Source organism: Anolis carolinensis, chromosome 3 (assembly GCF_035594765.1).
Source record: "Anolis carolinensis isolate JA03-04 chromosome 3, rAnoCar3.1.pri, whole genome shotgun sequence".
Lineage (NCBI taxonomy): Eukaryota > Metazoa > Chordata > Lepidosauria > Squamata > Dactyloidae > Anolis > Anolis carolinensis.
The window spans coordinates 169,676,413-169,702,348 of NC_085843.1; the positions used below are offsets into that span (position 1 = coordinate 169,676,413).

The 25,936-nt window shown below is 38.8% G+C and overlaps 1 protein-coding gene across 4 annotated transcripts in view; it reads right to left on the minus strand.

Annotated features, from left to right (window-relative positions):
* Window positions 1-1,454: 1,454 nt before the first annotated feature.
* Window positions 1,455-25,936, minus strand: part of grid1 (glutamate ionotropic receptor delta type subunit 1) — a 1,053,635-nt gene continuing 1,029,153 nt past the window's right edge. For 3 of the 4 annotated variants that reach the window (XM_062977386.1, XM_062977385.1, XM_062977387.1), the window contains one exon: window positions 1,455-4,818. In XM_062977386.1, the coding sequence (XP_062833456.1) occupies window positions 4,390-4,818 (429 nt within the window). In that variant the 3' untranslated portion in view covers window positions 1,455-4,389. The remainder of the gene's footprint in view (window positions 4,819-25,936) is intronic. The other variant, XM_062977389.1, reaches the window with a different exon arrangement.

The window sequence follows — 25,936 nt, forward strand, 5'->3', positions numbered from 1 at the left end:
CAACCTCAATCTCTACATCTCCGCAATTGGTATAAGAGGTGGGATTTTAAAAAAGTTTTCTCCCCCTTTCTGACATCTTTGCAAATTTGGTGGCAGCGGTGGGATTTAAAAAGTTTTCCCCCTGCCTGGGTTCTTTGCAATTTCCCTGCTTGAGAGAACCTCAGTCATTCTTAGATCTTTACAGTAGCATTTTGTCTAGAAACAAAATCTACTTCTACATGAAAAAAGCAAATTAAGTGAGGGAGATTGCTGCCATCAGATGGGGTTCTTTCTTCCTTTTAGCATGATACTGGGATGGAGTCTACTGGATCCCATCATATGACATGGGGCTACTTCTGGCAGGACTCAGTTGGGTTCCATGCTGGCTCCATCCCGGCAGCTTGCTAAAAGAAAGGAGGATACAGGTGACTACTCGTATCTTCATTGAAGAATCTGGGGTCAGTGTGCTAGGAAACCAGACACAGCTAGAAAAATTGTGGAATTGTACCCCACAACCAGCCACACCAAGGGAATGAAGCTGGGCGCTGCTCCACAGTGTCCCCTTCTGCCCCGAGTGATGTTCCCCCACCATCTGGACCTCAATCTGATGACGTCCCTAGTCAAATCTTCAAATAACCAGACAAAATAACAGAACTCAATCACTGAAATTATCATTTGAGGTGAAAGTGGTAGCTGGCATTTGCAATATTCACTTAGACACATGTTTGCAATCTTTCTCACTGAAGACAATGATGAAATTATTGTAAAGATTGCTGCATCTGCACATAAATAGGATGAAGGTATGACATCCCAACACTATCAGGCCATTAAAATTTTTCAGTGGTTGGAGCCACATTTTGAAATTCCTTGTATCCACCCCAAAAGGAACCTTGGGAATTTGGGGTTCAGAGCAACCTCCAATGTAATTGAAGTTGAAACACAAATCCATATTGGCAATACATGAAGAAATCTTTGGATTGTAGCCATGGAGTTCAGCCCAAGATGTTATACCAGAACTGGAAACAAATAACCAGGAAACAATTATTAAGGGTGAAAAACTCAGTTACAGAAACCCAGTCTAGGTATAGAATTTATAATGTGGGCAAAATTGTTGTTGCTGTGTACCATTTCAGACTTTAGGTGAGGCACTTCATGTCTGAATGCTCCCTGCAGGGGAGAAATAATTTACATACCAAAAACTAGCACAGCAGGGGAAAGGCAAGGTTAAATCCCTTTGTAGTTTTTGATGTGCAAGGATATTGTTTTGTTGATGTTCTTGTTGCTCTTCTTTGCGAAAAGAGCATTAATAGTGAATAAAATAAGTCTGTTGATAGATTGAACTGATGCTCTCTCAGAACTGCTATTAAATGAGCTGCAGTTTCTGTATACTTGGTCTTGGAAGGGAAATTAACACTTCTCATTGAAGGAGTTTGAGGAGGCTTCTCACAATCCCTGTGAAAAAAGGAGGCTCTGAATCTGTTAAAGAGTCTTTAATTTGTAACAAAACAGTATTCTGTGGAATGAAAAGCAATGATGCCAACGGCTATTCTATTCTAGGTTCTCCTTCCTCTCCTTGTAATATTGACACAGAATTGTTATATTATTTGACCATGTTATTCTCTCCCCCATTAGAGGAATTCTATCATTTGGAATAGAAACAAAAAGTCATAGCATAATGATATTGTCAGGGTAAAAAAGGAGGGGGATTAATGTAGTCCATGTTTTAATGGAAATTTATGTAAAGCACACTTCCAAAGCTGATTGGTGAAGTGAAACTGTTGTGCTTTGTTATTTGCGCTCTTCCAATTTTGTTATACAGTTCTACAACCCAAAGGAAAAAGAAAAAGGAGGGGGGTGGAATTAGGCAAATGTGGATTTATTAAGGGAAAGGATGGGTGGATGGATAGATATTAGATGGAAAATATATGTGAGAAGCAAAATTGAATTTTAAAAAATATATTTGCAGAAATCCATACAAAATACAGTAGAGTCTCACTTATCCAACACTCGCTTATCCAATGTTCTGGATTATTCAATGCATTTTTGTCGTCAATGTTTTCAATATATCGTGATATTTTGGTGCTAAATTTGTAAATACAGTAATTACAACATAACATTACTGCGTATTGAACTACTTTTTCTGTCAAATTTGTTGTATAACATGATGTTTTGGTGCTTAATTTGTATAATCATAACCTAATTTGAAGTTTAATAGGCTTTTCCTGAATCTCTCCTTATTATCCAACATATTCGCTTATCCAACGTTCTGCCAGCCCGTTTATGTTGGATAAGTGAGACTCTACTGTAGCAAGAAAATGTCTACCCTGTTTCCCTGAAAGTAAGTCATCCCCAAAAAATAAGACCTAGTAGAGGTTTTGCTGAATTGCTAAATATAAGGCCTCCCCCGAAAGTAAGACCTAGCAAAGTTTTTGTTTGGAAGCATGCCCGGCGCCCATCAAACAAAACACCGTAGCATGCAGGGTTGGTAAATGTACATAATAATAATAATAATAATAATAATAATAATAATAATAATAATAATAATAAATCACACAGTCCTAGACACTTGGGAAGTGTTCGACTTGTGATTTTGTGATACGAAATCCAGCATATCTATCTTGTTTGCTGTGTCATACAATAAAATAATAATAATGATAATAATAATTATTATTATTTTTATACCCCGCTTCCATCTCCCCAGAGGGACTCAGGGCGGCTTACATACCAATTGTATACGTAAATAATGGTAGTAACAAGAAATTCTTGACAGGAGTCACAGTTTGTCTGGTTTAGTTATGTTGGTTTGTAATGACAACTACTGTACAGTATAGAATAAATGTTTTTTTTTTGTTCAACAATGAATATGAATTCTTCTTCATGGAAAAATAAGATCCCCTGAAAGTAAGACCTAGCGCATCTTTGGGAGTAAAAAATAATATAAGACACTGTCTTATTTTCGGGGAAACACGGTATGTCAACGGGAGTTTTTTTTTAAAAAAAATGCTCAGATTCATGTTGAAACACTAATTGAAACAGAAATTCATAGATTTGTCCATCATAAATGTCTAAATATTACAGGAGGAAAAGGAGAACATGACAGCAGACATCTACCCTGAATGTTATATCTGGTCCAATTGACAGCAGAAAATAGGGGGGAAAAGGAGCAAACTAGAAGTGATGCTTAAGGATGTCATTCAGAACTAGGCCCTCAACACGGCTGAACCTATTATACAATAATTCTGAAAAAAAAAAACCACCACCACCCTCCCCATTCTAAGCATTTCACAAATGATCAGACCTTCTCATCAAGATGAAGCTTCAGTGGTCTTTTTATTCAATTAGCTTCAGGCCTATCTCATGTCTTGGGATTTTTTCATATGCAACAGAGACACACAGATAAGCCTTTCTAAAAACAAAAACATGGAGGGGAACCCCACATTTTGCTGAAATGTGTTGTCTACAACTTGCAGTCACTTCTTACACTTTCATGTAGCAACCTACTCCAGTCTGCTTTCATAGACCTCACACCTTAGTTGTTTGAGGGAATGTGTGTTTAAATAGATACTTGGTGCACACTTCTACCCACTCTTTGAGGCAGCTCCAGCAGGCGTATACCCAGAATCCAGTATATGCAACTGGCAATAGAGCTCATCATCTTTTCGTGAAGGGGAGCTGAGTTCCAGATTTTGCTAGTGTCTTCCAAGTACCTGACTGGCATATCTGCATTTTGAAATGGGGTCAGCATATCACCCTGTGCTTGTGGGATCAGATCTGTAGATTTGGGCCTCAACATGAAGAAGGAAACATACAAGAAATTGTTCAAAAAAAGATGCGCTTACAACACAATACAGGATGAATGTTCCATCCTGCAGCAACAAAAGTAGTCCTATATCCTTAACTTATCATATGCACAATTTTAGTGGCATTTCCAGCTTTTTCTGAGGCTACCTGCTGTTAAGTTTTCTGGAACTATGAGCACATTAGAGAATCCAGGTCACAGAAGTGAACAGAATGGAGTGTTTTTGTTTTGCACCGGGAAATAAACATTTTTCTCTGTTTCCAATGTAGAAAATTAGAACCCAAAACGCGGAGTACCAGTTAAAATCCAGATACATTGTTTACTGCCCTCAGTCCCAGTAACAGGTCTTCTTTGGCACTTGAGAATGGTCACAAGTATTTTGCCTTTTTTATTCATAGAGAACAAAATTTACAAAGTCATTCATACATTTTTCTTTTCTTTTTTTGTATTTTTTTTCTTTGTTTGTTTTTTACTGACTTTGAAAATTGGGAATATTCAAAATACACTTTTTACCCCACTTCATTCTTTCATTATTTACAGGTATGTACAAGAAAAATGTAAGAGTTTTTTGTTTTTTAAATTGTATTAAAAATCTTTGCTGGTTGATTTCATTATATGGATGTTCCATGGGATGCCTCCATGACTTCTGGAATGACCCCACCTGGCACAGACTGAAATGACATTGGGATGGGGGTTTTCACCGGGCTTTGACGAAATAGTCCTCCGTTTGGTGATCTGTGTTTACACTGTATAGAGGGCATGGTGGCTGAGCTGCTAAGAGGCAGCGGCAGGTTGCTACCAGAGGCACCTGTGAGTGTCCTACTGGCCCCGTGAGTTGTCTGTTCTGGTAAAAAGGAGGTGACAGAAAGTTGTGTGTTCTGGTATTCACGGACGGGCTCTAGGGTCTGACTGGGCGGCATGCCACCAATCTCCAAGGCTGAAATTTCAATGGAGGCTGGAGAGAGTTGCTTGTGAGCTAAGTCTTCATCCATTAAACTGTTCATACGCCTGTGGACCTGCTCCAGGTTAACTTCTTTATCCTGTAGAAGAGGAAGGAAAATGAATTAATCAAAAAGCATAGCAAGGTTCACTACCATGAAACCAAACGATGATAACATATTTGTCTAAGTCAGGGGTCCCCAAACTGATAAGGCTGCCTGTGATGAGGTCCTATATGACTGCTATCTGCAAAGGATGTGATTTCCTCAAACTCAGTGCAACAGTGGGAAGGTGAGACAAGTTTGCTGGCATCCACAGGGAGAGGCCAGTATTAATTTGTCCTGCCACCAGATCAGAGGGAGTGGTGGCAGTGTCTAGAGCAGGGGTCCCCAAACTAAGGCCCGGGGGCCGGATGCGGCCCATCAAAGTCATTTATCCGGCCCCCACAGCACAAGGGCAGAAGGGGGTTGGGCTAAATGACCCAAGGGGTCTCTTCTTCTCTTACAAACATTATTATTATTATTATTATTATTATTATTATTATTATTATTATTATTATTATTATTATTAACATTGAGGCTGGGTGGACATCTGTCAGGGGTGCTTTGCTTGTGCTTTCGGTACACAAAGGCAGAAAGGGATTGGACTCAATGGCCCAAAGGGTCTCTTCCAACCCTCTTTTTTATTATTATTATTATTATTGTTATTATTATTATTATTATTATTATTATTATTATTATTTATTTATTATTATTGTTCGGTGGCCAACTATAGTCCGGCCCTCCAATGGTCCGAAGGATCGTGAACTGGTTCCCTGTTTAAAAAGTTTGGGGACCCCTGGTCTAAGTAGAATTGAATTTGCCTTTCCACCCACAGTGAAGACAAAAATATATATCTTTGTGGCCTCAAGATTCAGACCACTTTTACAAAGTCTACTTTGTAGGCAAAGTGTGGCAATGGGGTTACATTGTCCCCATGGTGCTGACTTTTGCAGCACTCTCCCTCTGAAGACTCCTTAGGCCATCCTTTTGGAGGCCAAAGTGAGTTACCTTGTTCTTCTGGAACTTGTTTAATATCCCCACTCTTAATAATAATAATAATAATAATAATAATAATAATAATAATAATAATAATAGAACTTTTGGTGACTTCCATCCTCCCCCCACTCTTTTCATTGGCAATCTTAGTTATTTCAATCCCTGAAATGTCTCACTGGCAGAAAGTTGATCCTTAAATCTTCCACACTTGTCTAATAAACTAAACAAAGCCTCAATAACCTGACATGTACTACGTTTAAAATAGCTCACAGCCAAGTATAGATGGTTACCAGGCGCTTAATAAACATCCCCCCTTTTTTTGCTACCTAATTGCAACTTATACAGCTGGTTCATTTCAACATCTAGTAGCAGATGGCTAGTGGGCTCAACTGAACTTGGTGAGCCACAGTTTGTACAAGCTTTCCTGAAATCTTGGGTACAAAGGTTACAAGGTGGCAGGATTTGGTTGAATCCAGATTTAGGACCATGCACCATGCCTAGCAGAAAGAAATGCTCCTTCTATTTCCACAGCAGTAGTTGGGAGGGTATCTCAATGGGATAGGCTTTGGGGCAAAGGGAAAGGAGAAGGAAATTGAGCAAATGAGGGTTCCCCTCCTAATTGGAGTGATATTGCCTTTTATAGCAATATTATTCCATCCAACAGGATCTCTAGATGTCTATGTAGCATTTTCAAATCAAACATTGGAAGGGCTACTATAAGACTATCATACTAGGCGGGGGAGGGGGGGGAGGTAGGGAAGGCTGGTTCCATCACGCCAGTTACATACTCATAAATCTGGATCCACTGTTTTGTCTCTAATTGTAGCTTTCTATAATCAAAGTAAAATGTAGGCATGTGAATGTAGGTGTGTAAATTATTTGACTTTTTTATACATTTAAAAATTAAAACATCTCCCTTATGTCTTGCTATAGACTCTTAAATTTGTTTGGTTATACTGCTGAACATCATTGCAGGCACATTTTATTTTATGTACTCAGACTGTGAAGACACAGTTTGCAGAGAATTCTCAATTCATGTTCACGATATAACCCAAATGCAAGATGCTCTCTCACGCACATGATAGCGTGCTCCCCTTTTCCCATTTCCATTTGTTAGTGTGAAGTATTATATGTGAAACGATCCTGTGAGTTGAAATGTAAAGAGAGAGAAATCAGGGTCATCATGATGGGAAAGATAGTTTAGTGATCAATTTGATAGCCAGATGGAAGGTCAGTGAGGAAAAACCTAACAGCAATTAAGAGGAAATTAATAATACCAAAAAAAGGTGACCTGCCATAAATAAATCTCTGAAGTAGATTTGAAAAGAAAATAATGGAGAATTTCAAGTTAGTTTGTGGGTTGATTATACATATACATTCAGTATCAGAAGAAAAAAAATGTTAAACCAAAAAAAGAAGAATGTGAAACAACTTATACCAGACATCCATGCCCCATGCTGTTCAATAATGAATCCCATACCACCATGCTGCGCACCTAAGTCATTCATACCAATAGCCAATGGAAGCTGAAGGGTAAAACAAAAGACATTTGCTTCAGATGTTGCTCAGTGAACTAACAAAATGTTCAGAAATCTAGAGCAGAACAAAAATCTTCAGGCGTTTAGTGGGGGAAATGTATGATCTATAATTCTGACCTTTAGCTATGTATGGTCTTTTAATGGGATCCTCCCAACTTACTCCCTCATGCTTTCCTAATGTGTCAACCCATACTGCTTCATTAATGTCGGCATACAGGAAATTATGTGGGACAAGATAATGATCTCATTATTCCTCGTACCAAGTCTATTTGCCCACATGGGGGAACAGTGATGCAATTGTGTCATTATTCCATCTCTTTACATAGTCATTACTGCAGTGATGTGCGATAGAATCATGGGATTATGACAACCATACCACTACTTTAATATAGTACAGATTTAAAAAACTTGTTATTAAGTTAGAGAAACTCATCACCAGATCTAGTATGTTTAACCAGTTTCCTAATTTTGCCCCCCTCAAAAGATTCTCCCCTTGACAATATCAGAGATGTTTAGCTGTCAATCAATTATCTTGATTGCCAACATACACTTCTCTAAGGGCTTAAATATATACAGATGTTGACATCTATTTCAAGAGTGCTGGGTTTGTTAATTAAATACCCCATGAGATTCAGGCCTTCTTGAAAGGCCCAGGTCTAATGGAGTACTGGACCTGTGGGGACTCACCCCCAGATAGTTCCAGGACCAACCAAAACTACCCGGGAGTGAGTCTACCCAGATGTTTTGCACCTTTTGGGCTCCTGGAGTTCAAAGGTGTGGGATGGCACTCTTTACATCCTCCCAAGCCCCCCAAAACAACTCTTAAAGTCGGGCTGTGGCGCAGGCGGGAGAGCAAGCCAGCTGCAATTAACTGCAATGAATCACTCTGACCAGGAGGTCATGAGTTCGAGGCCCGCTCGGAGCCTATGTTTGTTTGTCTTTGTTCTATGTTAAAAGGCATTGAATATTTGCCTATATGTGTAATGTGATCCGCCCTGAGTCCCCTTTGGGGTGAGAAGGGCGGAATATAAATGCTGTAAATAAATAAATAAATAAATAAATAAATAAAGTTTAAAAAATGTACTCGGCTGCCATTAAGGCGGTCCTTGTGTCCCCCTATTGCAGTGATGGCCAACCTATGACACGCGTGTCAGCACTGATACACGTGCCCATTTTTGCTGACACACTGCCACATGCAGATTGATTGGATGACTATGTCTTTTGTGGCCAAATTTGGTGTGATTTGGTCCAGTGGTTTTGTTGTTTACTCCATGGGAATTATGCACATTACATTTATATATGTGTGTGTGTGTGTGTGTGTGTGTGTGTCATTCTATTATTATTCTATTATTATTGCAGTATATTATCATATTATTACTAGTATATTATTATTATTATTATATTTATTATTCATGACTACATTGAAACTAGAATAGAGCGAAATCAGCGTGGAAAGTGCACGGGATACCATAGATTGTTGTACATAGAAATAAGGGTAGTAAATCGTTTTTGATTTATTAAATACAGTTATATATTACAATTATATATTTTTGTTATTTAAACTATACATATTGCAAAATTATGTTTTGTTTTGTTTTCAAAGTGACACAATACCCAAATCATGCTAGGGTTTTTTTTGGTGAATTTTGACACACCAAGCGCAAAAAGGTTGCCCATCATTGCCCTAGTGCATAGAAAGAACATGCCAGGAGACCGGGGGGGGGGCGCATTTTACTTCTCCTCCCGCTCCCCCTGTCTCCTGGTGCATCATTTCTATGAGCCAGGAGGATAAAATAACCACCTTAATGGCAGCCAGGTAAGATTTTGTGATTGTTTTGGGGGGCTTAGGAGTGGTTGCATGCCATTCTGACAGTTACTAGGATGGCATGTAAATACTGCCTCCCCGGCTGGGAAAGTCCTGTTTTTGCGAGTGGGGTGGGGACAGAAATGTGTGCCAAAGTGGATTTTAAAAACCCGCTTTGGCAAGTATTTCTTGCCTGATGTAAGTGCCCCAAGGCTCAGTTCACAGTAGCAATTCAACTTTACAGGCATCTGAAGTACCATGAGGAATACTGCCAACTCTATCAATATCACCATCCCTACTATCCCTTTCCTTCAAGGTTCCTTCAAGGTCGAGCCTTGAAGGAACTGGGGGCGGCAATGGCCGACAGGGAGCTCTGGCGTGGACTGGTCCATGAGGTCATGAAGAGTCGAAAACGACTGAACGAGTGAGACGACAAGACGACTATTCCTTTCACTACAACTACTCCTTAATTAGGAGATGTTATTGGAAAAAGCAATGGGGTGGCCTCTAATGAGAGCAGTACTGAATGTAGAGAGTTCCTTATGCCACCCTTCAAAGAGCTGGCAAATGCTTGAATTAGAAATATCCTGCCCCAGAGCCAAGAATGGAGAGCAGGATCATTGGAGATATTGCTTAGTGACCTCAAGAGTATTACTAGTGACTCCTCATTTGAGACTTGGCATAGAATTAATGCAGTTTGTCACCACTTTAACTGCCATGAGTCAATATGTAGTTCAGTGAGGCACCAGGACCTTTGGGCAGAGAAGGCTAAAGGTCTTGTAAACCTACAACATCCAAGGTTCCATAGCTTTGAGCAATGGCAGTTACAGTGTTGATGCACCCGTGACCATTTCTGGAGAGCAAAACAACAGTAGTGGTATAGCTCCTTTCAATGTTCTGACACTCGGACTCCTAAGGCAGCCACCTCATTTTGCTTAATAGATGGACTAGCTTTGCAATTCACACATACATTGTGTTTGCTGTCCAAGTATCCTTGGAGCACATGAAAGATATTGCAGAATTTCAAGTTGGAAATCTTTCTACTGTTCTCCACAGGATGGGCATTGCCATTACATAGAAACATAGAAAACACCTCCCCTTTGAGCTTCAAAACAATATCAAGGCATAGATTACCCAAATGGAGACATAAATTGTGGCAAATGGTACTGCCAGTCTTGGTACTTCTACAATGGTACTATCTCATGTTGTCATTGTAGTTTCAGAGCGTACACTCTAGAAGCTATACAAAACCGCAAGGCATTATTTAAATGACTCCAAAGAAATCCCATCCTTTCTTTTCAGAAAAACGCCATTACTGTTTATGATAGCTAAGGTAAATAGCACTTCTTCAATTATTTTTCCGTTTAGAATGGCAACTTCCTTGAGTACTTTCAACAATTAACTATGAGAGGTGGGTTCAGTGGCTCATGATTATTCATGTAAGAAGTAAAACAAAGCAAGATAGCAATGAAAGCTTCTTCATATAATGGATGACTAGAAATTAACTCATATACCCCACTTTAAGTTGGGATTTTTATATCAAACATGAACATTTTGCCCTCCTTTTATAAAATAAAATCTTGCTCATGCATCTGTAAAGCAGGACTGTACAGGTGCACTGAACTGCTAAATGGGAAATATTATTTTTGGACTACAACTCCAGAAAGAATAAAGCTCAAATAGGCATGCTGGGGCTGCGAAATTCTGAGAGCTGCCATCCCACAAGATAATTATTCAAAACTTATGTTATAGCTTTCTATTATCAACCAGACCCCACAATCTGTTATCAAAGATAGCACAACCAGTGTCTTGAATAGACCCAACGTAACTAACATATTGAATAATATTTGATAATCATTTTGGCTGATTTTAGATTATTGAAAGACCATTTCATATCCATCAGGAATGAGAAGTAAGGGAGTCATTTTGAAATATGGCATTTACTCCCTTTCTTATTTTTGTCCAATTTGTCCAGTCCATTTCACATCCAACTCACCCTTTTAGAAATTTACAAAGGCTAAAATAATCCACCTGCTAAAGGGAAGAAATGGGTGTAACGTATCTATTTTGTTGCCATTTAAAAAAAAATACTGTGCATTATTATGCCAAAATTGACTGAATAAACAGATAGCTTTTAATATAAATTAATTTACAACCTCATTTGCCAAAGCTTTCATAGAAGGCGGACTCATGCTACATAGATCAATTTAAAAATAAGATCTAATAGTGCACAGTAATTTAGCACTGGCAACTGACCTAGTCAAACATCACTTAATGTGACATAAAATCTACTGGATGCATTTCGCACACAGTTTTCCGGGGTTAGTTTGGCAATTATTGTCTTTTATTAACTCTGACTGAAGCTATGCCTTCTTTAAGAACAATTGTGAGTAGACTAAGCCTAGCCATAGAGTTTATGTTTGTGCAAATTAAGATGTATGTTTCCATTTTTATTTATGTATTATTGAATTACCGTATTTAACATTTTGATAGTGCTCTATACAGAAGCCTGTCATAGATTAAAATACTAATAACCTGTTTAACACATCTGTCAATCTACCTATTTATCAAAGTCAAAGTATTCTGCCTGTATGTCCATTTGTCTGTCTGTACCACAAACAAAGTATTCAAAGTATTATTTCTGTACCACCTGTTGTTAGGTGACAATCTAGTAACCCTTTCTGATGTCACTGGATTGGCTGTGATGTCAACAAAGATTATGTTTATGACAGGAAGCAAGGAAGTCACTGGTGTCACTGAGAAAGAAAAATGAGATTTATGATGGGAAGCAAGGAAGGAAAGAGCCACAAAGAGAACCGTGTTGCCATGATAGCATTGTGAGACCTTCAAAGAGCTGGAGATAGAAGAAAAGGGATGGCAAGAAAAGAAAGGAAAGAAGGAGAAAAAGAAAAAAAGGGAAAAGGAAGGGAAGGAGGAAGAAAGTTAAAGAAGGGAAGGAAATAGGGGGGCACCCGAGCAATTCCGGGCAATACCAGGTAGATATGCTAGTGTGTGTATGTGTGTGTGTGTGTGTGTGTGTGTGTGTGTGTGTGTGTGTGTGTGTGTATATATATATATATATATATATATATATATATATATATATGAGATATACAAAAATAAAGTTACATGGTAACACATAAATCTGTTAGTTGATTTGCTCAACTATAATGAATAAATTAGCTCTTTAAGGAGAAGTGGAAAATGTCTCCCTTTATTTTTGCAGAAGTTTCCAGTTACCTGTTTGCTGGCACTTTTTCATCAGTACAATTATTTGTGAAAGGGCACAGCCTATCAGATTTATATTATTTGCTATCGAGCACAATTCAATGCAGATGCAGTTGGCAGGGACAGGAGACAGGGCCTTCTTGGTAGTGGCCCGTGGCTGTGGAACACCCTCCCCAGTGACATCAGAACAGCTCCCTCATTCTTAAAGCTTTAGGAAAAATCTTAAGACCTGGCTTTTTAAGCAAGCCTTTGAGTATTAATGTGACCTATAAGTATGACAGAATCTGTATAAGAAAGGTGAAAGCAATTGGTTTAATGTTTACAAATCTCAGTTGATGCTAGACTTTTGATATGTTTGATATGTTTTAATCATGTGAAAGATTATTTATGATTGATATGTATGTTGTTTTACAGTTTTACAATATTGTGTTTTATTATTGCTATTGTCTGAATCTGGTACTGAATTATTGCCATAGTTTGCAAGCCACCCTGAGTCCTCCTTTGGGGGTGAGAAGGGTGGGGTATAAGTTCAGTAAATAAATAAATAAATAAATATTATTACAGTAGAGTCTCACTTATCCAACGCTCGCTTATCCAACGTTCTGGATTATCCAACACATTTTTGTAGTCAATGTTTTCAATACATTGTGATATTTTGGTGCTAAATTCGTAAATACAGTAATTACTACATAGCATTACTGCGCACTGAACTACTTTTTCTGTCAAATTTGTTGTTAAACATGATGTTTTGGTGCTTAATTTGTAAAATCATAACCTAATTTGATGTTTAATAGGCTTTTACTTAACCCCTTCTTATTATCCAACATATTCATTTATCCAACTTTCTGCCGGCCCGTTTATGTTGGATAAGTGAGACTCTACTGTATCTGCAACTGTGTGTCGTGTTACTCACCCAAAAGCAGGAAAAAGTGGAAATCAATATAAATCTCAGTACTATCTCAGTAACTATTTCCTTTTAGATCTGATAAAACTATTTGTAATCCTGCTCGGTGGGATACTTCTCTTCATATCAAAGGTGTTGGCCATTGGAGAAATAGAAAATCATGGATATTTGGGACACACAGAAATATACATAAAGATTTCAAGATTTACTTCAGTGTATTCCTATTAGGGACAAACAGTACAACCAACAGACACATGGGATTGAGGAGAAGGTTAAATTGCCTCTGCGTCTGTCTGTCTGTCTGTCTGTCTCTGTCTTGGTTCAATGTGTTTATGGGCATTGAATATGTATATAATGTGATCCGCCCTGTGTCCCCTTTGGGGTGAGAAGGGCGGAATATAAATACTGTAAATAAATAATAATAAATAAATAATAATTGCTATTTCAGTTACTCATGTGTGAAATAAACATTTTCTCTCTAGGCATTTTCTAGGTCCTTCAGAGTGATTCTTTGGTTTGCTTCAACTGGAAATTGAGCCCCATCCATTACTCCCAAGGTGCCTTGCTGGTCACATGGAGAGCGATCAGGAAGTAGAGCTGTTGGACATCGGGTATGTGCTATTTTTCCTTGGTATGGGACAGATCGGGGGTAGGGGGCACAGACACCCTGCATCCCTTGTCTGTGATAGCTGTCGGGACACGCATCTTTTATTCCACATACAAACCAGGGGTGGGTGTTTACACTGCCCCAACACTGAGGAAAGCCCAAATCCTACTGCAGGATTTGAATTTTCCTGTTTTTTTTTTAACCTGGGGTGCAGTCACATTAAGGAGCATTACCCAGATTAAATCGCATCAGTCTAAGTGGATTGTGTAGATACCCACAGACTGATGCGATGTTACACAGGCTTACATGGCCTGTGTAGAACACATTAGAAACCCTTCAGCTGAGGCACTCCTTGGTTTAAGGAGTATGCTTTTTCTGTCAATTGTGTCTAGATTCTACCCACTCCCCTCTCTTTATGAATAAAGCGTGACCCAAAATATATACCCTTGTAGTTCTAGGTTTATTTTTTGCGCACCCCCTCCCCCCCCCCCCCCCCCAAAAAAAAGTATACATCCTTAACAGATTGGAAGATTCCAGTTGTGGAGTTGTTTCCAAAAGGTACAAAATCCCCTGCTAAAAGAAAAACGAGTTAAAGGTGACAGCACATTGTTGGCTGGAAATAGATTATTATGTACACATTATCAAAATGTATCAAAACTCTTGGAGACAAGAGCTTGGAAAACTGAAAAAGTATGCACATCATCAGCACATTTTTACTGATTTCTGTAAAACCTGTTCAGGTGGATTTGGCATGTGTGTTTTTACAAATGTAATCAGTGCATCGCTACATAGAGATGACAATTTGAACACCTTACATATGATTGTAATTTAGGACAGAATTTTTAACTCTGATTAAATTATTATAACATTTATTCTTCAATATAAATATATTTATTTCAAGTGATTAGCTATTATTTGCTGTTAAAAGTTATACATATATGCATTTTTGAGGCATTTTGTATACGTTTGTATGAAACTTGTTTGGACCTTAAGGCCTGGAGCTACAGCTACATATGAAAAATCTATCATTCATTTTTAAAACTAACTTTCCACCATCTGTCAAGGAGGAGAGGAGAAAGAGCAATCATCAATGTGTAATGGTTGGAATCACAAGTGGTAAGCCTCAAGCAATGATCACTGGTTTCAGAAAAGTCTCCTATTGTTATGCGTTCAATGTTCTAGAAGGTTTTGTCATTGTAAAACGAACAGTTCTAATCCAACTTGCTCTAGCTGGTGTTTTTCTAAGTTAGGGAAGACTTTCAGGAGGTAAGACAAAACTTTTGAAGCTGAAAGCAATGAGATAGCATAATGAGTTTAAAAGGGGGCATTAACCAAAATGAGCTTGGGAAAAGGGTATTATGACTAAACAAAATGGCTTTTATGAGACTTTGTTAAGATTTGTTGGGTGCTAGAATATTGCTATAGCGAGGAAGTCTCTACTCATTCCTTAACGAATTTAATTAACTTTAGAAGTCTATGTAATAAATATGTGAGTTTTCTGGCATAGTGGGTGTTTTTGTTATGTAATTGCAAAAACCTACACATATATAGATATAGATACAAAATGGAGATATTGTGGTGCTTATATAAACGCACAAGACAAATGTGCAATATTCAACACCAGGTTGGAAACAGAAGCCATTTGGCACATCATTGGCTTTGTTCATTTCATCACTTTCCTTCACCACCAAAGTGAGATAGTAAGAAAGATGGAAGGTTTTCATTACTCAAACAGTTACATCTCCTTGAAAAAAATCTGTCACGGGTTGGTGAATGGTAGGATTATGTCACTAAACCTTCGTGACTACATGCATATGGAAAACTATTTCAGTTTTAAAAAACGGTGTCATTCAAATGTTCTTTTCAATGATGAAAAGTTCATCTCTGCAGGGTACAGTGTAGTTTCACCTGGATCGATCCTGTTTTATATAACATTTAAACTAACTTATCATATTTTATCTTTTTCCGTATTCTATTACACTTTGATCTCACTCATACAACTTGTAATTGCTTGTAAATGTATCTGTGGTCTGATACATCAGGGCAAGCAAGAGAGTGGACTGAAATTCATGAAAACATACTTTAATGTGTTTTTCAGATTAGTTTTAATGTTACTGCTAGATTATTTCTCTGCCCATACCCTTTAAAGTTTAAACTGAAGACTGGGTTAACATGAGGAGGGTAGACCATGTGTGAGGATCTGACAATAGTTCTAGACTTCTTTAGATATCTATGATGTAGATGTGGGAATTGCTTTTATGATTTATCCATCCATGCAAGACCAGATGTAAGTGGCAGCCTTGGGCTGCAGATTTGGCATGTGTAATAAGAAAGCAGAAAATGGTTACTTACTAGGGCTGTGCAAAATTTGATTGACCATCATAAGTTGGATCTAATTTGTTAGTGCCAACCTATTTGTGTGTGTTGGCAGCCAACAACCACCACACAAGTTATTTCAGTCAGGCAAAAACCTTTTTGGCCATATTCTATAGTGCTACTGCTGTGCTGTCTCCATGCATTGAGCCAAAAAGCACATAACAAGTTGTTTCAGTCAGAAACAAGCCTTTCTAGCCACATTTTCAAGGGCTACTGCTGTGCTATCTGTGTGCATTGAGCCAAAAAGGTACACAAAAAGTGGTTTCACTCAGGCATAAGACTTTTTTGCAACATTTCCTAGTGTATCTGTGTTCAAATAAGCCAAAAAGCACACAACCAGTTGTTTCAGTCAAGAACAAGCCTTTCTTGCCACATTTTCAAGGGCTACTGCTGTGCTATCTGTATGCACTGAGACAAAAAGCACACAAGTTGTTTCAGTCAGGAAACACTTGTCCTTCAAGCCCCCACCCCACCCCACTCCAGCCAGTCAGCCATAGCAGTTAAAAAGATTTAATTTTTATTTATTTATTATTTATTTACAGTATTTATATTCCGCCCTTCTCACCCCGAAGGGGACTCAGGGTGGATCACATTATGTACATATAGGGCAAACATTCAATGCCCATAAACACACTGAGACAGAGACAACAGACAGACAGACGCAGAGGCAATTTAACCTTCTCCTGAGGGGATGTTCGATTCTGGCCACAGGGGGGAACAGCTGCTTCATCATCCACTCTGATGGCACTTCCTCATTCCAACGTTGTAAATTAGTTAAACTTGCCTCCCCACTTTTTATAAGTGGTACCTTATTTCCTACTTGATAGATGCAACTATCTTTCGGGTTGCTAGGTCAGCAACGAGCAGGGGCTATATTTTATTTTTAATTGACGGGTGCTCACCCCGCCACAGGCTGGCTGGCCTCTTAACTCATGACCTCATGGTCAGAGTGATTTATTGCAGCAGCTGTTTACCAGCCTGCGCCACAGCCCGGCCCAAAAATTTAAAAATTCCCCAAAAATCAGAAATGTGCTAATCTTTCTGAAACTTAGGAAGAACAATGCCCTGGTTGTGTTATGTAATTGTAGAGAAATTCAAGGACATGGCTCTTGTACTTTAAAAAAAAAGTTTTTTGTAAAAATCTATTTAAAAAACCCCAGAAAAAATCAGTAGTAACAGTGGTTACTACTACAGTTCTTGTTTTTTTTTGTTGTTGTTGTTGGATTGTATGCAACGTGATGTGTTTGAGATATTGTAGAATGAGGAAAATGTGAGCTTGTACATTTGGATTGATAAATTAATAAAAAATATATATTTAAAATATATATTTAAAGTAACAGTGGTAAATATGTTCTATCATTATGGCGAGTTTATTTATTTATTTATCTACAGCATTTATATTATGCCCTTCTCACCCCGAAGGGGACCCAGGGTGGATCATATTACACATATAGGCAAACATTCAATGCCTTTTAACATAGAACAAAGACAAGACAAACATAGGCTCCAAGCGGGCCTCAAACTCATGACCTCCTGGTCAGAGTGATTCATTGCAGTGATTCATTGCAGCTGCTCTCCAGCCTGCGCCACAGCCCAATAGCTTTAAAAATGAGGGAGAAAGGAGCCCCAGCCCTCCCCCAGACACACCCCAATACTGTCCTAATAAAAGAGATACTTACGATATTTTAAAAACACTTTAGAAATGACTCGCTGGTGCGCCTTAATTTTGTAATGAGTATTGATATATATTTTTCATTGAACATACAGGCCTATTACCTACCCATTAAATATAGTGTTACTTCCATGAAAAAGGAGATGTCTTACTTTTTCCCAGTATATATCCTGCTTTTTCCTGGATATAATCCTGTCAATTAATTTAACTGTTCTAGGGAACCATCCACTTTGACTTTGGAAGGGGCAGTATCTACTGCTGTGCGTAAGATACCAGCATGGCTTAGGTGCATGCATTGCTTACAATAGGGAACCAGTAAATCTACCAACCCCTTAAAGTATAAAGAAGCAATAAAAGAGCAAAGAGGAATGGGTTGTGTGTGTGTTTTTTAAAAAAATATTGTGGTAACATCCTTTTGAGAAACAAAGTTGGAGACAAATCAAGCAAGATGACAAAGATTGCTGGGGTTGCAATATGTGAGTACATTTGAGATTTGGAGGATATTTTGTGAATCATAGTGATGTTTTGGTTCTGGTTAAGGAAAAATGATTTCAGATTTCATTTTCAACAAAACTGTTTCAGATAAGGCAGGAACAACAAAAAGAAAGAACAGTATGATCTGTTGCTCCTTATGCACAGTATCTATTTATATGTTTAGATTTTAATGTGTGAAAACTATAGTCTGTGGTATTATTTTATTTATTTATTTATTTATTTACAGTATTTATATTCCGCCCTTCTTGCCCTGAAGGGGACTCAGGGTGGATCACATTATATACATATAGGGCAAACATTCAATGCCCATAAACACATCGAACCGAGACAGAGACAGACAGATGCAGAGGCAATTTAACCTTCTCTTCAGGGGATGTTAGATTCTGGCCACAGGGGGGAGCAGCTGCTTCATCATCCACTCTGATGGCACTTCTTCATTCCAATGTTGTAAATTAGTTAAATTTGCCTCCCCACTTTTATAAGTGGTACCTTATTTCCTACTTGATAGATGCAACTATATTTCGGGTTGCTAGGTCAGCAACGAGTCGGGGCTATTTTTTATTTTTAATTGATGGGTGCTCACCCCGCCATGGGCTGGCCTCAAACTCATGACCTCATGGTCAGAGTGATTTTTTGCAGCAGCTGCTCACCAGCCTGCGCCACAGCCTGGCCCTATTACAAAGAAATATGAACATTTTATTTAGTTCTGCATCCTTTCTCCTCCAAAAGTCAACTGGATGGCAAGTGATGTCACTCAGGCCTACACTGCCTTATACCCCAGGATCTGATCCCAGATTATCTGATTTAAACTGAATTATATAAGTCTCCACTGCCAGATAATCTGGGATAAGAACATAATGTGGGATCAGATCCTGGGCAATGTGGAAGCGACCTCTGTAATAGAATGGCAGAGAACTCAGATTTAAACTATGATATTTTCTAGAGAGTTATGGTAAAATACTTGGTAAAAAGCATCATTTTTACATTTCTTTCCTTGCATTTACAGTTTCATGAAATTCCTTCTGGACACTGAGATTCCTAGAATCATAGAATCATAGAATCATAGAATAGTAGAGTTGGAAGAGACCTCATGGGCCATCTAGTCCAACCCCCCGCTAAGAAGCAGGAAATCGCATTCAAAGCACCCCTGACAGATGGCCATCCAGCCTCTGCTTAAAAGCTTCCAAAGAAGGAGCCTCCACCACAGTCTGGGGGAGAGAGTTCCACTGCCGAACAGCCCTCACTGTGAGGAAGTTCTTCCTGATGTTCAGGTGGAATCTCCTTTCCTGTAGTTTGAAGCCATTGTTCCGTGTCCTAGTATGCAGGGCAGCAGAAAATAAGCTTGCTCCCTTTTCCCTATGACTTCCCCTCACGTATTTGTACATGGCTATTATGTCTCCTCTCAGCCTTCTCTTCTGCAGGCTAAACATGCCCAGCTCTTTAAGCCTCTCCTCATAGGGCTTGTTCTCCAGACCCTTAATCATTTTAGTTGCCCTCGTCTGGACGCTTTCCAGCTTGTCAACATCTCCCTTCTTCTGCGGTGCCCAAAATTGGACACAGTATTCCAGGTGTGGTCTGACCAAAGCAGAATAGAGGGGGAGCATGACTTCCCTGGATCTAGACGCTATTCCCCTATTGATGCAGGCCAAAATCCCATTGGCTTTTTTAGCTGCCGCACCACATTGTAGGCTCATGTTTAACTTGTTGTCCACGAGGACTCCAAGGTCTTTTTCGCACACAGTGCGAAAATGTTATGTTATTATGTTATTATTAGTAATAATAGCCATTGAAGGGTGCTCTATGAACTTTTCTAGCCCTTCTTTAAAAGCATCTAGGTCATGGTTAAGAACTACATGAAGTACAGTTCCATCTGCTTTTTGATCTAGTCTAAAAGTGTAATTTAGATTTCTTGGATTACTTTGAATTCCCATATTAAGAATGAGAGAATAAGGTGTTTTCTGACAAGATGGAGAAATACACTCAGCAGTTGGGCTCTTTCAACAAAGAGATTGTTGTTAACATAACTGACATCATTTTGCTGTCCATTGGTGTGATTCCGTTTAATTTTTGTTATCGTAGTTAGTTTTCTAACTGCTGTGACAGGAATGCATTTGACAGTCTGCCTAATTCGTTGAAGGAAACCTTGTGGTCTTTCCAAGCATATGTTGCATATGCAGAGATATTTGGGTTTTGAGTCCCTGTCAAGACCATATTTCATAGTGAATTATATCTTGATGACTTCCAAAATTGCTAGTAAATGTAATGCTGGGGGAAAGAATCTCATCCTTCCTTCACAGTTGAAATCTGTTAGCACTTTTTAAAAGCCCTTTCAGCTATCCTTCAAATTTATTAGCTATTTTGCTGGAGGAAGGACTTTCCAATTGTATTCAAAATTTGCTTTAGGCAAAATCCAGTAGCAACATAACCTGTTGAGACATTTTACTTGTATCATTATAACTCGTTTCTCCTATTTTGTATTCCACCAATTCCATTTTATATTTCACTAAGTAAATTTCCCACCCTAATTTGTTTTAAAATTTAAGTGGTGTGAGATAGACAGGTAGCTTATAGTTACATACATGCTAATAGCTGGCTGAGTCTGTGTATGAGCAAGTACAGTAGAGTCTCACTTATCCAAGCTAAACGGGCCGGCAGAAGCTTGGATAAGCACATATCTTGGATAATAACGAGGGATTAAGGAAAAGCCAATTAAACATCAAATTAGGTTATGATTTTACAAATTAAGAGCCAAAACTTCATGTTATACAATAAATTTGTCAGAAAAAGTAGTTCAATACGCAGTAATGTTATGTTGTAATTACTGTATTTACGAATTTAGCACCAAAATATCACGATATATTGAAAGCATTGACTACAAAAATGCGTTGGATAATCCGGAAGCTTGGATAAGTGAGTCTTGGATAAGTGAGATTCTACTGTACTCTGTTCCACAAGACAAAAAATTGAGCTTTTTTAATTTCCACAAGTCTTGTAAAGAAAGTAATGCCTGTCAGCTCTTTACTCCTTTTTCAACATCATTAGGCACGTGTAAAGTAATTCGTTGGGTGCATCAACATTGCAAAATTAATGGAAATCTACACTACCTTAACTTTCATGTCTAAATACTATGGAATCATGGGAGTTGTGGTTTGATGAGGCACCAGCACTTTTTGGCAGAGAAAGCTGAAGCATTTCGCTATAGCAGTTAAAATGGTGTCAAATTGCACCAATTCTACAGCTTATGATGCACCCTTTTTCTACAATATGGTGCCTTTCAAGTTAGTGTCCTACGGTGGTGGTATTGTTGTTTATTCGTTCAGTCGCTTCCGACTCTTTGTGACCTCATGGATCAGCCCATGCCAGAGCTCCGTGTTGGCCGTCACCACACCCAGCTCCTTCAAAGTCAAACCAGTCACTTCAAGGATACCTTCCATCCATCTTGCCCTTGGTCAGCCCCTCTTCCCTTTTCCTTCCTTCCATTTTCCCCAGCATCATTACTGAACTCACTTTGGACAAATTCTTGGGGAAACTCTCTGTTCCAATATCTGACTTAAAAAGCATCATTTTCAGAAACACTTTGTAGAAGACATGTGATTTCTATAACAACCTCAAGATTTCTTCAGCCACTTTGGGAGAAAAAGCAAGTGTACTCCCAACAGCTGTGGCATTCAGAATGGATACATGGGTGACGGAGTTCAAAATAGTTCACCTTGTGAATGGTAGCCGAGCAGAAACCAAGCCAAAATGTTCTTCATGTTGCAGTTTCCTTGATGACACTGGGGCGTTTTCATCCTTCAAAATCAAGCCTGATCCCATTGTGTTAATGGTGTTTGGGGTTGCCTCATAGAATCATAGAATCGTAGGGTTGGAAGAGACCTCATGGGCCATCCAGTCCAACCCCCTGCCAAGAAGCAGGAAATCGCATTCAAAGCACCCCCGACAGATGGCCATCCAACCTCTGTTTAAAAGCCTCCAAAGAAGGAGCCTCCACCACAGTCAGTGAATGTTTCTCCATGGCTAAAGTTCTCATGCACCTCAGTGGAGCAACAGCCTCTTTTAAAAAGTCCTGGGTTCAATCTTTGTCATATGTGGTTAAAGCTATTTATGGCCCCATCTACACTGCTATATAAAATCCAAATCCGGGCTGTGGCACAGGGGGCGGGCTGTGGCACCGCTGGTTAAATAGCCAGCTGCAATAATTCACTCTGACCAAGAGGTGATGTGTTCGAGGCCAGCCTGTGTCGGGGTGAGCACCCGACAATTAAAATAAAAAATAGCCCCTGCTCATTGTTGATCTAAGCAACTGAAAGATAGTTACATCTATCAAGTAGGAAAAATTAACTAATTTATGACACCATAAAACTCGTCCAGCTCCCATTTGGAATGAGGAAGTATCCATCAAGATGCCACAGTGGATGATGAAGCAGCTGCCTCCCCTGTGGCCAGAATCAAGCATCTCCTCAGGAAGCTGGAATTTGGAGAATGCTAAATCATCTCTGCGTCTCTGTCTCTGTGTTTATATGGCATTGAATGTTTGCCATTATATGTGCACATTGTGATCCGCCCTGAGTCCCCTTCGGGGTGAGAAGGGCGCAATATAAATACTGTAAATAAATAAATAATCTGCTTTGAACTGGATTATATGGTAATGTATACTCAAATCAGATAATGTGGATTATCTGCTTTGGTAATCTGGATTATATGGCAGTGTAGAAGAGACTTATGTTGCAATGCTTAGAAAGACCTCTTGCTGAGATGCTAGAGAATTGTCTAGTTTTTTGGTACAGTACTATACAAAAGGATCAATGGTGTTACTCGGAAAAAAATACAGTTAAAGAACCTAGGAGGAGGATAAATGATACAATTTTCCAGGAAAATAGCACATCAAATGAGTGCTTTGTGTGCATGCCAGGATCTTTGAAAAATGATCTGTTTGAAAATGCCAAAGCTGAATGCTATTAAAATGTATATTTTCTGCCAATGAGATGCGTGACTTCATGGCAGGCAACTCAAGTAGGAAGGGTGAGCATAGGGTATTCTCAAGGAATGGTTGCAAGCCTAAGATTTTTCACTAAATGGTTTTATGAATGCTCATCTTGATTCTGAGACCCAGACTTACCATATTGGCAACCTCCATTAAAATGGAAAAAAGGAAAAAGGAATTGTATTTTGTATTTAAAATTGTATTTTGCAGCAGGAAACTCCCTCCACCACTGCCTCAAATCTAGATGAAATGGAAAATGCTTCCAAAGATTGGCCAGAAATATCGGTGAGCTCAAACTGGAAAGTATTTCCAGTTTGATGTCAGCCATGTTTTGGGATGAACATTTACTGAAAATGCATCCTTGGAATTTGCTGAAGGAGTGAAAATTGTTAGGCGTATGTGCAATGGCAAAATCTGTTCCATTTCCGTTTTAATTTTGCCTGTTCTGTTTTTTGGGAAGATTCTGGGCAATCAGGAGAGAGGCTGTTCAGAATTGTAATTTGAAATCCTGAGTTCTGTTTTCGTTTTGGTAAGATTTGGTCCATTGGCACCAATGGGGAATGTTTAGAGACTTGTTTCTCTGTCATTTTTATGGCTATCAGGATGTAACTTGGCACACTTGAAGGAGACGTTTATGACCGTAAGCTTGCCAAGTTTCAGAATGTTTTGTTAATCCCTGATTATTTGGAATTTTTTAAAATTTTTACAAGTAACATTTTAAAAATCCAGAAGAATTTGCCCATAGCAACAGAACATGATTAGGCCACCATTACTGCCAAGTGTAAGAAAGACTAGGCCATCAACTGATTTTTAGGAATTTCTTTCCCATTTAAGCACCTTAGGTGAGTCACACTCTCTCAGCCTCAGGGGACTAAAATTATTATTAACTATCGGGAAGAAACTTGCCACACTTCTAAGACACATTTACAACTATAAGTTTGTAGAATTTTTAATCTTAATTTTAAGGTTTTTTTTTCAATTACAGCCTTTTGAGTTGGGTTGGACTAGATGGTTTTTGAGATCCCTTTAGGGGAAACTTTAGAGACTCGTTTTTCTGTTATTTCTGTGGCTATCAGGATGGAACTTGGCAAGCTTGTAGAACACATTTATAACTGTAAGCCTGATTTTTTTGGAATTTTAAAAAAGTTTTTTACAAATAACATTTTAAAAACCAAAATTTCGAATTTGATCACAGCAATAGAGCATGAGTAGGGAATCAGTCCTGCAAAGTTTCAGAATGCTTCACTCATCCACTGATTTTGTTTTTGAAATTTTAAATGTCTCTCTCTCTTCTACAGAGAGTTGGAGACAACTTGTAGGGGGGGAAACAGGGAATTCTTGTTGGTTGATTCTATTGTTGGTTGATTTGCTTGTTGTTTTGATTTTGTGCTGTTATGTCCAGGCATGGCCCCATGTAAGCCGCCCCGAGTCCCTTCGGGGAGATGGTGTGGGGTATAAGAATAAAGTTATTATTATTTTTTATTATTATTATTATTATTATTATTATTATTATTATTATTCTGGGACTTGAAGTCCAGGACAATTGATTGTGATTGGCTGAGGTAGACCATGTGATGAAACAAATATGGTTGTGCTCAGCCCTATCCACCCCCACCAATCCACACCAGTTATTTCCTGGAGTGCAGCTGACCCAAACATCCAACATCTATACAGACCAATAACAGGATTTCTAGTATCTATTTTTTATACCAGTTCAGACAATATATAGACAATCCCCAAGTTATGAACAAGATAAGTTCTGTAGGTTTGTCCTAAAGTTGTACGTTGGGACAGGTACATTTTAAGTGTAACTCCAACCATGTACACACACAGCATAGCGAAGGGTTAACATCCATGTGGTGTTTGTTTTGCTGTCTGCACTCCTGTCCCTGAGATCATTGGATGTTAAAAAAAAAAAGCTTGTTGTGGAAACAAGGGTTGGTGAGAATGCTTCAGTTGATACACCTTTTCCCCATGATTCCTTTCATAGAAGTGAATTTCCCTTCCTAAGGGTAGATTTCTCTCACTTCCTGTTGTCTCAACCATGTTCTTATCTGTGAGACATTATGTAAGTCAGATGCCGGGCTGTGGCGCAGGCTGGTGAGCAGCCTGCTGCAATAAATCACTCTGACCACGAGGTCATGGTTTCGAGGCCAGCCCGTGGTGGGGTGAGCACCCGTCAATTAAAAATAAAAAATAGCCCCTGCTTGTTGCTGACCTAACAACTTGAAATATAGTTGCATCTATCAAGTAGGAAATAAGGTACGACTTATAAAAGTGGGGAGGCAAATTTAACTAATTTACGACGTTGGAATGATGAAGTGCCGTCAGAGTGGATGATGAAGCAGCTGCTCCCCCCTGTGGCCAGAATCGAACATCCCCTCAGGAGAAGGTTAAATTGCCTCTGTGTCTGCTTGTCTCTGTCTCGGTTCTAGGTGTTTATGGGCATTGAATGTTTGCCCTATATGTATATAATGTGATCCTCCCTGAGTCCCCTTTGGGGTGAGAAGGGCAGAATATAAATACTGTAAATAAATAAAATAAATAAATGTTTGTAACTCAGGGACTGCCGAT